Here is a 13,147-nt window from a genome sequence, read left to right as displayed (position 1 = left end):
CTGGGGGAAGGGGGGGACAGACAAAGGACCCTTGGGGGAACTCACCCACCCCCAGTGACACCCACATCTCAGATCCCTGCCACGGGCTGCCTCAGCCCGCACACCCCGGTGCCCTCGGGACACACAGGTGGGAGCTGCCCCCTCCCCAAGCCGGTTCTCGGATCAGGGTTGTGCTGGCCATACATGATGCCCTGTGCTGGAACATCCCCCAGAGGGAACATTTGGTGCACAGAAGGGACTGGATCCACCTGCACAAGGGACAGGATGAAGTTCCCAGCTTGACACAGCCATGCACCAGTTTATTTGGATTAAAAACCATAGTCCGGTGAGTCACAGGGCCTCAAGGACACCCAGTTTAGGAGGACAGAATGTCTCTCAAGTTGCCAGTTCTCAGACTGCCTTCAGGATCTTTCCCTCCTGCTTTCTAGCAGCACCAGAAATTTGGCTGCACAGAGCAGATGAAAGGGAGACCCTGCACCCCCACTGAGGGGGGACACAGCAGGGCCCACCACTCGGCTCATGGCTTTGGGACACACAAAGCCTCTCCCGTGCAGGGAGGGTGCGGGGGGGGGGGACGACAGTGCCAAGCTGCTGGGCTTGTGACAGGAATGGGGAGAGGCACAGACCAACAGAGAGCAGCTTTCAGAGAACATTCTTATTGGGGGGGGGGGGGGAGCGAGAAATTATTTCACCTCAGGATACAGGAGTGAAGTCAGAACCAGGCAGGTTTAGAGGAGACACGCTGGTCTGCCCCACACACCAATGCCACTGTGAACTACACCTGAAAGGAGATTCCCAGATGGAAAGAGCGAAGCCAACAATGGAGCAGATTTTCTTAGCAGTGGTAAGTCCTCAGAGCTGGCTGCCAGAGGGCAGCTTGGCACTGCCTAGCCCCAGGCTAGGAGGATGGAGCCTGCTGGAAGCAAGGACCAGCTGACAAGGTCAGAGGAGTGCACCTGAGTAGCCTCCCCCTTGGCCCACCCAGCTCTTCACCCGCTGCTGCTTGGGCCAGTGGCCAACAGCCTCCCAAAGCCCTCTCATGGAGGAGTGAGCGTGGGGAAGCCTTTGGTGCCTACGCCGGTAGGATGGCAGTGCTAAGCATTTGATTCCTCCAGCACAGATGGGTGCTGGGGCTGACGGATGAAGGATGGACAGCAGGGGAGAATGGCTTGACGAGCAGGAGCCAGCAACGATGCCCTGCTCCGCAGCGCAGGGCAGATTTGACTAGGCTTCTACAATAACTCATCTACAAGATACATTCAGCAGCGGCGTCAAGTGCTGTGGTTGGACGTATTCTGCTTGTTTCCTTTCCTTCCCCATCTTCGACTGGTGAGGAAGGGAAAGCCACCAGCTCCAGAGCACACCTTTGTCTTTACTTTGTGACCTGATGGATGGCATGAGCCAGGTAACCCACATTGCCAGATGTAACTCCCGCCACAGAGATTCGTCCGTCCTTTGTCATATAGATGGAGAACTCCTTGGTCAGCCGCTCCACCTGCGGTGAAGGAGCAGAGCTTAAACAACAGGCCAACCTCTACTCTGTTAGCAGAGTGCAAATTTGCCCAGCTTTTCAGAACTGAAAGCAAACTGGGTGCCAGCAGACACAGCATCCCACTACCCGCAGAGCCAGCAGTGCACCCTAGGAACCAAGAGAGACACTGCTCAGCTCTCAGGCAACACACAAACACTGCAGGTGTTCAGCTAAGCGTCACCTCACTTGAGCTGACCTTTAAGGTCACCTCAGAGCAGCACCAAATGACTGCTTCCTTTGACAGATTAGCAAGCTACATTTGCTTTCAACCTCCACAAGCACAGCAGGGAACAGAGCAAGACCTGGGTCCCCAGGATGCTCCAGCGCTGAGGGCGTGGAGGATGTTCCTCCTGGAGGAACAACTGCTTATAAGGGCTCATTTTGGCACCTGCAGTCAAGATATTATTGACAGGGACCACAATCAACACCTTGAGACTAGAGGAACTGTGTTTACCTGCTCTGGTTTCAGCCCTGTGAAGCAGAACATGCCGATCTGATCAGTGATGTGCTGCCAGTTGTGGGAGGATCCCTCTTTCTTGAGGTTGGACACCAGCTGAGTCCGCATGCTTATGATCCGGTCGGCCATGCCCTTCACCTCCACAAGCCTGAAAAGCCAACACAGGAACCGCTCAGAGCAGGGCTGGGATGCACTGGCACTGCTGCCCCCTGCAACTACCAGGAATCAATTCTCTCAGGCTGGAAGGGCCTCATTCAGGGATGCAGATGAGCACAGACCAGGGAGCATGAATCTGTAGCTCCAGCTGGGGACCTGCTTTTTTTCTCCTGGTACCTGAAGCTGACTGCTACCTACTTATTCCATAGCTGTTGGACGCCACTACCAGAGCATAGGCTTCTCTCATTTCTGAAAGCCAAAGGTCAGTAGGAGGCCTCATGGCAGCACTGCCTAAACCTAGATAAAATAAATCTGCAGATAAACAAAGAGCGCAGGGGTACCTCCCAGTGCAGGCAGACGTCCCCTGCTCTAAGGCAGCACAACTAGGAGACATCTCTGCTGGGCCCTGGCTCAGGCACAAGCATCAGCTTGCCAAAGGAGCACAGCTCCCGGCGAGGCCCCAGCACACTGCCAGCCTTTGTTCTGCCAGGCCAGCTGCCGGCAGGGACTCGGCACCGAGGGGCTGGGAGAACAGCACAGGCTGATGCCAGGAAGCAGGCTTAGGGCACAAGGGTTACATTCCTGGCTCTTATTCTCATGAGGCTTACACTTACCCCGTGTGAGACATACTACAAGGATACAACGCCTCAGTCAATCATTCCCATTCCTTGGACAGGCAGCTTCAGCAGCCTTCAGTCCTAGGGGAGCTTTATCCCCTCCTTTACAGCATTTTCTGCCTTGGTAACACAAGCGATACCCATCTGTGTCAGCCTGGGCTGATACCAGCTGATACCAAGACACGAGCAGGGATTTCTCCAGAGGAAAGGGGTGACACACAGTTCTGACTGTACCCCTGAAGCTAAGAGCTGCCCGTGACAGCAGCAGGCAGTAAGCACAGCACAGGGCTGCCACAAAGACACCTCACACCTCATCGTCATGAGCATTGGGAGTTCCCCCTTACCACTCCTTCCGCAGGTCAGGGGTGTTCAGGATGATAGAGGCAATGCGGGCTCCGTTCAGGGGTGGGTTGGAGTACATGGGGCGGATGAGGATCTTCAGCTGTGACTCGACCCTCTTGGCTTCCTCTGCATCACTGCAGATCACTGTGAAGGCGCCCGCACGCTCTCCTGAAAGAGGGGCAATCAGGTCTCAGCCTCTGCCCTTGGGCTGGGGCAGGACTTACCCAAATGCCACGTAGCTTTAGTGGAGCCCTGTTCCCCAGAAGGGTCTCCACCAGCCCCCAGTGGGTTATCTCCTGCCCCCCAGGCAGTACCGCAGGCAGCAGAAAGACACCGGCAGCTAAACCCCAGAGGCAGCAGAGTCCCTCCAGCAGCCTGGATGAAACCATTTCCACATCACCCGCCTACTCACCGTACAGCCCCATGTTCTTGGCATAGGACTGCGACAAGACAACGTTGATACCCTGGTCGATGAAATACCGCACAGCCCAGGCATCCCGGTTGATGTCCCCGCTGGCAAAGCCCTGGTAGGCCATGTCAAAGTACACGAGGAGATTTCGTTTCTGCCAGCAAAGAAGGGAAGAGTGTCACAGGAGCTGCGCACCCCTCCAGGGAGCAGGGCAGCAGGCTGAGAAGAGCCATGCAGGCAGCAGCCTGCTCAATTGCAACTGTTCTCCTCCAGAAGTAGAGCCATGGGAAGGCAGCTCAGAAACCACAGCTACCCTCCACACATCAAAACAGTAGGTAAAGACCCTCCCCATACATTTATGGGATGTGCAGTCTGGCCCAGGAGGCGGAGTTGGATTCAGTAGTAATAAATTCTTCTATTTCAGCCTCTCCTCTGTCTTCACTTTTCAGGAAAACCACCTGGGAACTCTCTAGGCAGGCACCAGCCCTTCCAACACCTCCAGGCAGACAATCCAGCCGCACTGCCCAGGTCAGGAGGCCCACAGCCATGAGCAGGCCCCAGAAGCTGCTCTGCTATCTACCAGTTCTCAGGACGCTATTAAAGCCAGGCATCCCCAAGCCAAATTTAACCACCTACAGCTTGTGGGGGAGCAGCAGGGAGGAGGAAGAGGAGAAGGATGAAGGTAGAACTGCCCCTGTCCGTTTCCAGCTGAAGCTTGTGCAAGGAGACACCAGGCACATGAAAGATCATCTAGCATTTTTTATACACCAGCACTGGGAGCCCCCCCTTCCAGCTATCACAGCTCACTCTTTCAACCCTGCTGCTCCTTCCTTTCAGGTCTCCCTACCCCAGCTTCCTGGGAAGGTGCCAGGAGAAAGTCTGATGGTCAGCTAGAAGCTTTAGGGGTGCATTTGTCTGGCTCCCATCTTCAGTACAGGACTATGACACCCATCCAGGCTTCAGGGAAGGGAGTAACCTTTAGCGCAGTGAAGGCCAGATGCCACCCATGAAAGCCCAGAGACGAGGTTTTCTCAGGAACAGCACTGTACCCCTGCAACACTCTGCTGCTCACCTTCACTGTAGCTGCCAGCTCCTTCCATTGTTCCTGCCGGGGATCCACCCCGGTGGGGTTGTGAGCACAAGCATGCAAGAGGATGATGCTCTTCTCTGGAATTTTCTAAGGAAGATGGTACAGAGGAAGCATTGTTAGTAACATCTGCGCACTCTCCTCAGAAGCTGAGATGAGACTCCTGCCCTCACAGCTTAGATAAGCTCTGCAAGGCTTCTAGCCTTGATTTGGTGCCTTAAGGCATCATATTTAGGCTAAAGCAAGAAGGTCACTCATGTCCCCACATCACCTTCCTGCTTCCAGGCATTTTCATGGCAGGCAACTCACAGAAATGTCATCCATGGCTCCAGAGAAGTCAAGGCTGCATGTCTTGGGGTCATAGTAGCGGTAAGCCTGAAGCTGCAGGCCAGCATCACGGAAAATGGGTGTATGATTGCCCCAGGATGGTTTGGGTAGATACACATCACGGCTAGACTTGAAGAACCGTTGCTGATCAAGAGAAAGAGTATTCAAACAGGTTAAACAGATTCAAGCACTCTGAAAACCCCAAATACTCATCTCTAGTCACAATATGTCCTTTCCTTCCTCCACCAGCCAAGGGCTCACCAAAAAGTTGGCTCCAATTCGCAGAGATCCAGTTCCAGAAATACCCTGCACAGTGACATACTGCAAGGGAAGAAACAAAAACACGAGTCTGAGCAGCCATGGTACGATACAGGGAAAGCTGAGTCACTGCATCAGCATTGGCACAAGCGCACCAGAACAGGAGCATGGGGCTGGAGGGGACTGCATGGGTCAGCAACTCCAGCTCTGCAGGGCAGCGAGTGCGACCCCGGCAAGGTCAGATCCCCTCCTTGGAAAGGGCTGTTTCACCCCAGCCCTCAGAGGGAAGCAGTTATCCTTGGGCCCAGCTAGCCCACAACTCAAGAGGCACAAGTACTTCTGCCAGTTCTTCCACTTTTGCTGGGCACCCACATACCAACCGTGCGTCAGATGGCACTGCCCACCCCCCGCTCCCCAGCCTGCTCCTTACCCGACCGCTCTTGAAAGCCTCGCTGTTTTCACCCAGAGCCAGTTCTGCAGACGCCCGGGTGAAATCCGCTAGCCCCGCAATGGGCAAGTACTCCTTGTCCATCTTCTTGGATGCTATCATGGCCTCCGCCTGGGAAGGAGACCACATGTTCAGCAAGGCAGGCATCACCACGGGGAGGATGGCGGACAGCTCAAGGCCACTTTGTGTTTGCTCGCTCAAAGGGGACAAAGGCTGGTTTACAGGAGTTTCCCTCCAGAGCTCGGTGCTCATTCCAAGCAAGGGGCAGCAGTGAACGTTTCAGATGAAATCCCAGCGGCCACCAGAGCCCACAGTGGGTGCCAGCATCGATATAGCAGAGCCAGGGAACTGGTGCCAAAGGAAAGCACTGCTCCAGCCCATTACAAGTCAGTGTCGCTGCACAAGAACAGATGTTTCTTTGCCCAAGTGGGCACTGCCCTGCAGGAAGACGAGACCTGACTGTCACTGAAAGGCAGAGACTGTCCCTACATGGGAGACATCCCAAAACCAGGTGGGCTAGTGAGCCCTTTGCAAGCCCTCATCATGCTGGGAGCGTTACTGAACTAGACGGAGCAGGTTAAAAAAAAAATTAAAATAAAATCCAGAAGCCCCAGGTGATTTTGAAAGCAGCCTGTCTGAAAGCTAACTCACCCAACCCTTAAACACAGCACCCCCCAGTTTTGGTATTCTCTTACTTTTGAACAGACCCACCACAGAAATCAGTCCAAGTCGTTACCTAACACTGGATCAGAGAGTGGAAGCAAGAACAGCAGACAAGGAGCCATGGTCAGGAAAAATACGGCAAAGGAGACACACGGATCCCTCTGGGAACCCTATCCACGCTCCCAGAGCAGTGGGACAGACCCTGGCAGCATTCACACACCACCAGGAAACTTCCTGCAACGCCACCAAGGCTCCCCGGTTGTGATCCGTGCTGACACAGGGAAAGCGAGGGCAAGAGATGGTTTTAAACCCCACACTGATGAGAAACCTGGACAATGTGTCCTCCCTGCGCCAAGGAGACTAGCCAGTCAATGTGTGTCAGCTGGCAGCTATTTAACAGCCTATTTCTACCCTTACAGCCCTGGAGGGCTCCGTAATCCCCTCAAGGGCAGTGTCCACATCCAGCTCCTTGGACTGGAGTTTTAGACTGGCTTATGGAGGAACTGGTAACAATGGCTTAGCAGAATTTCTAAGACTAATCCATTAAGGGGACAATGTCAGCTCTTTCCTCCCATGTGGGCTGGCCCAGGGAACACCAGCCTATTCAAAAAACACCTTGAAGTTCAGAGGACAGCTGGCTTGGAGAGCTTGTGAAAGTCAGCAACAAATTAGATTTACCTGGATGGGAACAGGACACGCATTCCTCATGTTACCCCCTACTACTTAACAGTTCTGTTGTGTCTCAAAAGCATTAGTACTGCTAAGAGAGACAGCCGGAATACAGTTGTGCTTCATTAGAGACAAAGCTTATTCTAAAGACCAAGAGGAAACCTTGCTTAGAGGCCTTCCCCTCACTGACACCCCAGGGTGCCCAACACCTGGGTCCAGCCCTGCCCAGCAGCCAGCACCAGGCTCACCTTGCGAACACAGTTCAGGACGTATGGCTTCCCGTTGTCATCTCGGTATGCTCCCACACCCAGGTTCATCTTCTTGGAGTTGGTGTCGCGCTTGAAAGCTTCTGTCACCCCCAGGATGGGGTCAGGGGGACCCATCTCCACGTGGGACCACCATGAGCTGAAGGGGGGAAAAAAAAAAAGAAGCTAAACATTAGGTTTGAAAACTGGGCAGAGACGTGAACCAACATGGCTGGAGAGAAAACCGCAAGGGAAATCCTGTCTTTCAACCACTGGAAAAGGTACAAGCAGCACTAACAGAATTATCCAGGGGAAAAAGGACACAACTCCTTTACGCTCCATGATCTGACACTGCACTGTACATTACAGAACGGGCAAAGGGCATCAGCTCACTGTGGCTGACAACAACCAACTCCCTCCAAGTAAGCCATTAACATATGGAAACGGTTTGCCTGTTGTGCTGATAGTAAAGGCCCCTTGGAACAGAAGCCACCTCATGCTCTGGGCCAGTGCTGTCCCTCCACAGCCTACAGGCAAGAGGGTGTAGGTGAGCCCCCTCCCGGGAACCTTGGCCAGACCCAGGCAACTGCACAAAGCATGAACACAGAACCTCTTCCAAATTCCTGGAAGGGCTCTTCTGCATGAAAACTGACCCGCTTTTCCCACAATGCTGGCTGACCTCACAAAGGTATTTCCCTTCCCTAGCCTACAAACTCTGCCTCACTCGAAGAGCAATGTTGTAGCCAAATGCTGTTTTCCTGGAAATTGCAGAGGACGTTTTCTTCCCAGTGTGACAAGTGACAAGCTCTTGATGCAAAGGTTCCTTCCCTTGCTGTCAAGCACAAAACTTCCCTCTGTCAGGAGGAGCTGTGTGCCCCATTCCCTCAAGCCACCTGCCTCTGCCTTGTTGGCAGGACACCCTGAAGACAGAGAAGCTCTCTTAATGTCAAGGGCAGACAAGACCATACTATAAAAAGAAACACGTTACTCTCTTTGGCCACAGCCTCTGCCCAGTCCCACGTCCAGGCTTTGCAGTTCTGCAGATCATGGAATCATTGAATGGTTTAGGTTGGAAAAGACCTTTAAGATCATCAAGTCCAACTGTTAACCCAGCACTGCCAAGTCCAACACTAAACCACATTTCTAAGCACCGCATCTACACGTCTTTTAAAAACCTCCAGGGACAGTGACTCAACCACTTGCCTGTCCCAATGCTTGACCACCCTTTCGGTGACAAAATTTTTCCTAATATCCAATCTAAACCTCCCCTGGTGGGGAGACACAAGCGCCTACCCAGATCCCCTAGCTCGGTGTGGGACAAAGCATGCAGCACAGGGCTTGTTTCCTCCAGGGCAGGAGTCAGTCTCAATTGCTAAAGGAGAAGCACGCAGTGAGATGGCTGTATCAGCTTTACAAGCTTTGCAGCCCAGGGAGGGCAACCTTACCTGAAGATAACAACCTTTTCTAAATTGGAAATGCCACCCTGGGGCTGGATCCTGCCCCAGGCAATGCAGGCAGCCTGGAGCCAGCCCAAAAGCCAGCCAGAACCCCTGCAGAGCACTCAGTGTGGTGACAGGTACCTCGCAGCTGAAGGCAGGAGGGCCAGGCGTGTTAAGGAAGCTCTAACGCTTAACGTGATCAGCAGAACTCACAAAATCATCTTCCTCCTCCGCTCTCTCCCTGTTTTGGGTCCATTTAGACCCAAGTTTACTCACTACGTCCTTTGCACTATCACCTGTATGTAGATTGCGTCTCCTGGAACCCCAAACATTGTTTGCCCTCTTCAGACTTTACTCTTCCCATCAGTACAGCTTTTCCAAATAAAAAGCCTCCATTTCTCCTCCTGGCAGGCTCTGTGGAAAAAAGTGCAGCAAACACATACGAGAGAGAGCCAACTGGGCTAGTTTAAAATTGGAAGACGTGTTTAGCATTTTCTGGACCACTAACAAGTCTTAATTACCTCTCCAGTTAAGTACAGGATCAACTTAGAAAAACAGATGAGTCAGTGATGCCAGCAAGACCTGCCCTCCACAGAGGGATCCTGGCTGCAGCTGGCAGGGATGGAGTGACCGGTGCAGCCAGCCTGAGCAGGACACACCGAGGGGCTGTCAGGGCACAAACCCACCGCAGGTTCAGGCAGCACACAGCGCTGCTTTGGAAAACCTCTCCCAACGCCTTCCCAGCAACAGAGAGGCAGGGGAATAGAGAAACACACTCTGCACAGGAGCGTCCGCAGGTCCCTCCGCAGTTCACCTGGTCCAGGATTATTTTGGTATCGAGGGCTGCGGACGCCCAGCCATCTAATTCTAAGGAGCTGCTGCTTCAGGGATGGTGACAGCACCTTCCTTCTGCCGGGCTTTTCACCAAGCAGCTTACTGTTTGGGGTATTTAGGGCCCAATCCTGCAGACACTTAAGCAGGTCACTGGGCTCTAACATACTACACTGCTGCAATTAATGCTGATCCTGCAGGCATTTACCTAAGCTGTAGCACTCCGGAGAGTTAAGAACGTTTGTTCTGAGCTGGTCTTTCTACCGGCTTAAAGCAGCGAAGGGTAGGTTTAGGACTGATTTTCCTGTTCTCAGCCTGGAGGTTTTCAAGTGAAGGCCAAAGGAAGACTCCTCTGTCGTTTCCAGGGAGGTGAGCTTGCAGGGAGACAGGAGAAAAAAGGCCAGGCTGAGTTCACATCAGGATGCCCAAGAAATCAAAGAGGCAAAGCTTTCTAGACAGGGATTTGGGAAAAGAGATCTACTAGAGATCTGAAGCCACATGTCCTAACACACCACTACCCCTACGTTACCATAATGTTGTCATCTCTGCACTGCATTATATTTTATTTTGAGCAATTACAAGAGCATTGCTCTTGAATAAAGGCCAAAGTTATAAACTGCACATCAACTCTGCCAGGCTGGAGGCATTTCAGTGTGGAAAACTAGATGAAGGTAAGTTTAAGCTGGTGTTGAACTACCTGAGGGATACCTGATGTAAGCCAAAGCAAGCACATTCTCTGGCTATATGACCTGAACACAGGTGGCCCGAGTCAGAGTTTAGATGCTGATCAGAGCCCATATTCAAGTAGTTTCCGTCCTCTTCAGCTAGGCTGGTCTCCCGAGCCCATTTAACACACAGCTGCAAGTGCAGTGTGACAGACGGGACAGAGAGGGCAGGAAAATGCACCCGGAACCGTGTAAATCAGCAACACCTTTCAAAAATGTATGTGGAACTTGTGGCCTGAGCTGCAGAGACCTAGGAGCACGCTTACGGACTCAAGCCAAGCCCAAAAAGCAGGTTTTCCTCTAGGCAAGCAAGCCATTTACAAGTCCAATGAAGGTTTCCATTGTGAAGAGACCAGTCCATGTTCCCTGAGGTAGAGCCACATAAAATACTGGATTTCAAAACCTCTGCCAAAGCCCCTGCGGCAGTTCTGCAAGCCGGAGCAGAGCGGAGGGGCCAGGAGGGGCCAAAGGCGCTGCTGTCCGGATACCGCAGCTAAAGCAAATATTTACATAAGAACAATGCCAGCAGGCTGCAGGCTACCACCATCCTTCCAAGCCTAAACCGTAATTGCCCCAGTCAGCAGCAGTAACCTTCCCACCAAGAAAAGCATTTAAAATAGCTGTCTCCTGACACATCAGAGCAGCAGGCTGTTATCGTCTTAATTACCATTTGTGTGTCAAGGCAACATTTTAACCATTTCTTATCTCTTTAGCTCTGTGCCGATTTCAGAAAGACTATTCTGGGCACTGAGCAATGAATGGTAACAGCACCACGTGAAGTTGCTTAAGATTAAGGAAACAAACTGCTAGTCACTGTTTGGCAACCCCTGTGGTGGGATAAGGAGCCGCTCATGGGAGCAGCCCGGGCTGTGCAGGAAGGCTCTTTACTTACAAAGGGGATGGTCTCTTTTAGGTGACCTCAATTCAGTTTGGTGATTTGTGGTTTGCTGTGTAACAAGCTTGAGAAAAACAAAGCCAGTGGGCTGGCACACCTACCACAGGCCTGCTGCAGGCCGAGGGCACAAAGCACGAGCTCCCGCCAGCTGCTGCTCTGAACCTGCCCAAGAAGAGCCAGAGGGGCGGCCTCGGAAGCAGCAGGGACCGGGAGCGTTTGTCTCAAGGCAGCGAAGGGCCGTGCTGCACAGAACACGGTTAATCAATATCTAATACGTCTTCTTTATCTGCTGGAATGGGGAAATAAAAACCCCACTGCTCTCCTGCTCCGACAAGGGCCGGGAGCCGTTCCTTAAAGCTTGCAAGGCAGCGTGGGCCGGGAGTCGCAGGGCTCTGGAGGGCGGCGAGGCCGTACCCACCCGGCTCCGCTTCCCAGCCCACCGCCGTGGCTCCCGGCCGTCCTCCGTGGAGCTGTCGGGGGGGCTTCGCAGGGCTCGGGCTGCACCTGCACCCCGCGGCCCACCCTGCGCTGGCCTCCGACACCCGGACCCAGAGCCGCCGGCCTCGCAGCCACTCCGGGGGCACCGGGCTTCACAGGCCTGAAGGTCCCGCATGGCTCCGGCACGGCGGCCCCGTGCCAGGGTGCAGGGCTCGCCGCACGGCGCCGGGGGCCCTGCTGGCCCCGCTACACAGGGCAGGCCAGGCGGCACGACCCCTGCCCCTTTCGCAGGGCAACCGGTCCCCCCGGCCGCATTGCACAAGGCACGCCGGACCCGTTTCACAGCATATGCAGTCCTTCGTGCCCTGCCGCACGGTGCGCACCGCCAGCAGCGCCCCGGCTCCACTGCACCGTGCACAGGGTCCTACCGGCCCCGCGGCACGGTGCGCACCGCCAGCAGCGCCATGCCCTCGTTTCTCGGCGCACAGGGTCCCGCCAGCGCCGCTGCACGGTGCGCACCGCCAGCAGCACTCCGGCCCGGCTGCACGGCACACAGGGCCCCGCCGCACACCCCCGAGCACCCCGGCCCGGCTGCACGGTACCGGCGGCGCACGTGCCCACGCGCCCTCCACGGCGGTCCCTCAAGGGCAGGCCGGGGGCGCCGGGTCCGGCCGCAGCCAATGGGAGAGCGGAGAAGCACCGCGCGACCCCCGCCGCACAGCGCTCCCCAGCCAATCCGCGCACCGTTCCCCCGGCAACCCCCTTCCCCGGCGCCGCGTCACCCGCGGCCCCTACGGGCGCCACCGAGGGACCCGCTTCCTCCCGGCGAAGGGCCCGCGGCCCCCCGGCTCGCAGCGCCGCCCGGCACCCGACTCGGCAGCGGCGAAGCCCCTCGGCCAGCACAGAAGGGCAGCCCCGAGGGGCCGAGCCGCCCCTCAGCCCTCACCTGGCGCGGGCGGCGAGACGCGGGGCGGCGAGGAGCCGGCGTGTGTGCAGCAGAGCCATGGCGGCGGCGAGCGGGCTGGCGGGCGGGCACCTCGCACCACGGCCCCGCGCCCCGCCCCGCGCATGCGCCGCCCCGCGCCCGCCGCCGCCCCCTGGCGGACGGGGAGGGTCGCTGCAGCCGCCCGCCACGTCCTGCGCCGCGCTGGGACACGGAGGGCTCGGCTGGGACGCGGCGGGACGCGCGGGGCCGTACCGGGCTGTGCTGTGCTACGGGGGACTCAGGACACGGTGGGTTTGTACCGGGCTGTACGGGGCCATCTTGTACCTGGCTAGCCATACTAGGCCATACTGGACTGTACCGCACCGTGCTGGGCTGCACTGGGATAAGGAGGACTGGACTAGGATGCTGTGGGCCACACTGGGCTGTACTGGGCCAGACTGGACTATACAGGACTGGACTGTGCTCTGCTGGGCTGCACTGGACTATACAGGACAGGACTGTACTGGACTGCACTGGGTTGTACTGGACTATACTGGGCTGCACTGGGATGTGGAGGACTGGACTGGGATGCAGTGGGCCACACCAGGCTGTACTGGGCCAGACTGGACTGGACTGTGCTCTACTTGGCTGCACTGGACTATACAGGACTGGGCTGTACTGGGCT

General features: G+C 55.5%; 1 protein-coding gene across 1 annotated transcript; it reads right to left on the bottom strand.

Moving 5' to 3' along the window:
- Window positions 1-278: 278 nt before the first annotated feature.
- GOT2 (glutamic-oxaloacetic transaminase 2) lies at window positions 279-12,615 on the bottom strand. Its single transcript, XM_040615247.1, has 10 exons — window positions 12,484-12,615; window positions 7,213-7,369; window positions 5,615-5,743; window positions 5,188-5,247; window positions 4,909-5,070; window positions 4,585-4,689; window positions 3,516-3,666; window positions 3,106-3,271; window positions 1,986-2,136; window positions 279-1,495 (listed from the first exon to the last, which is right to left on the bottom strand). The coding sequence occupies exons 1-10, from the start codon at window positions 12,540-12,542 to the stop codon at window positions 1,373-1,375; spliced, it is 1,263 nt and encodes a 420-aa protein (XP_040471181.1). The 5' UTR covers window positions 12,543-12,615; the 3' UTR covers window positions 279-1,372.
- Between the last annotated feature and the right edge of the window lie 532 nt (window positions 12,616-13,147).

Source organism: Falco naumanni, chromosome 15, assembly GCF_017639655.2.
Source record: "Falco naumanni isolate bFalNau1 chromosome 15, bFalNau1.pat, whole genome shotgun sequence".
Lineage (NCBI taxonomy): Eukaryota > Metazoa > Chordata > Aves > Falconiformes > Falconidae > Falco > Falco naumanni.
This window is presented reverse-complemented; position numbering and strand designations above follow the sequence as displayed.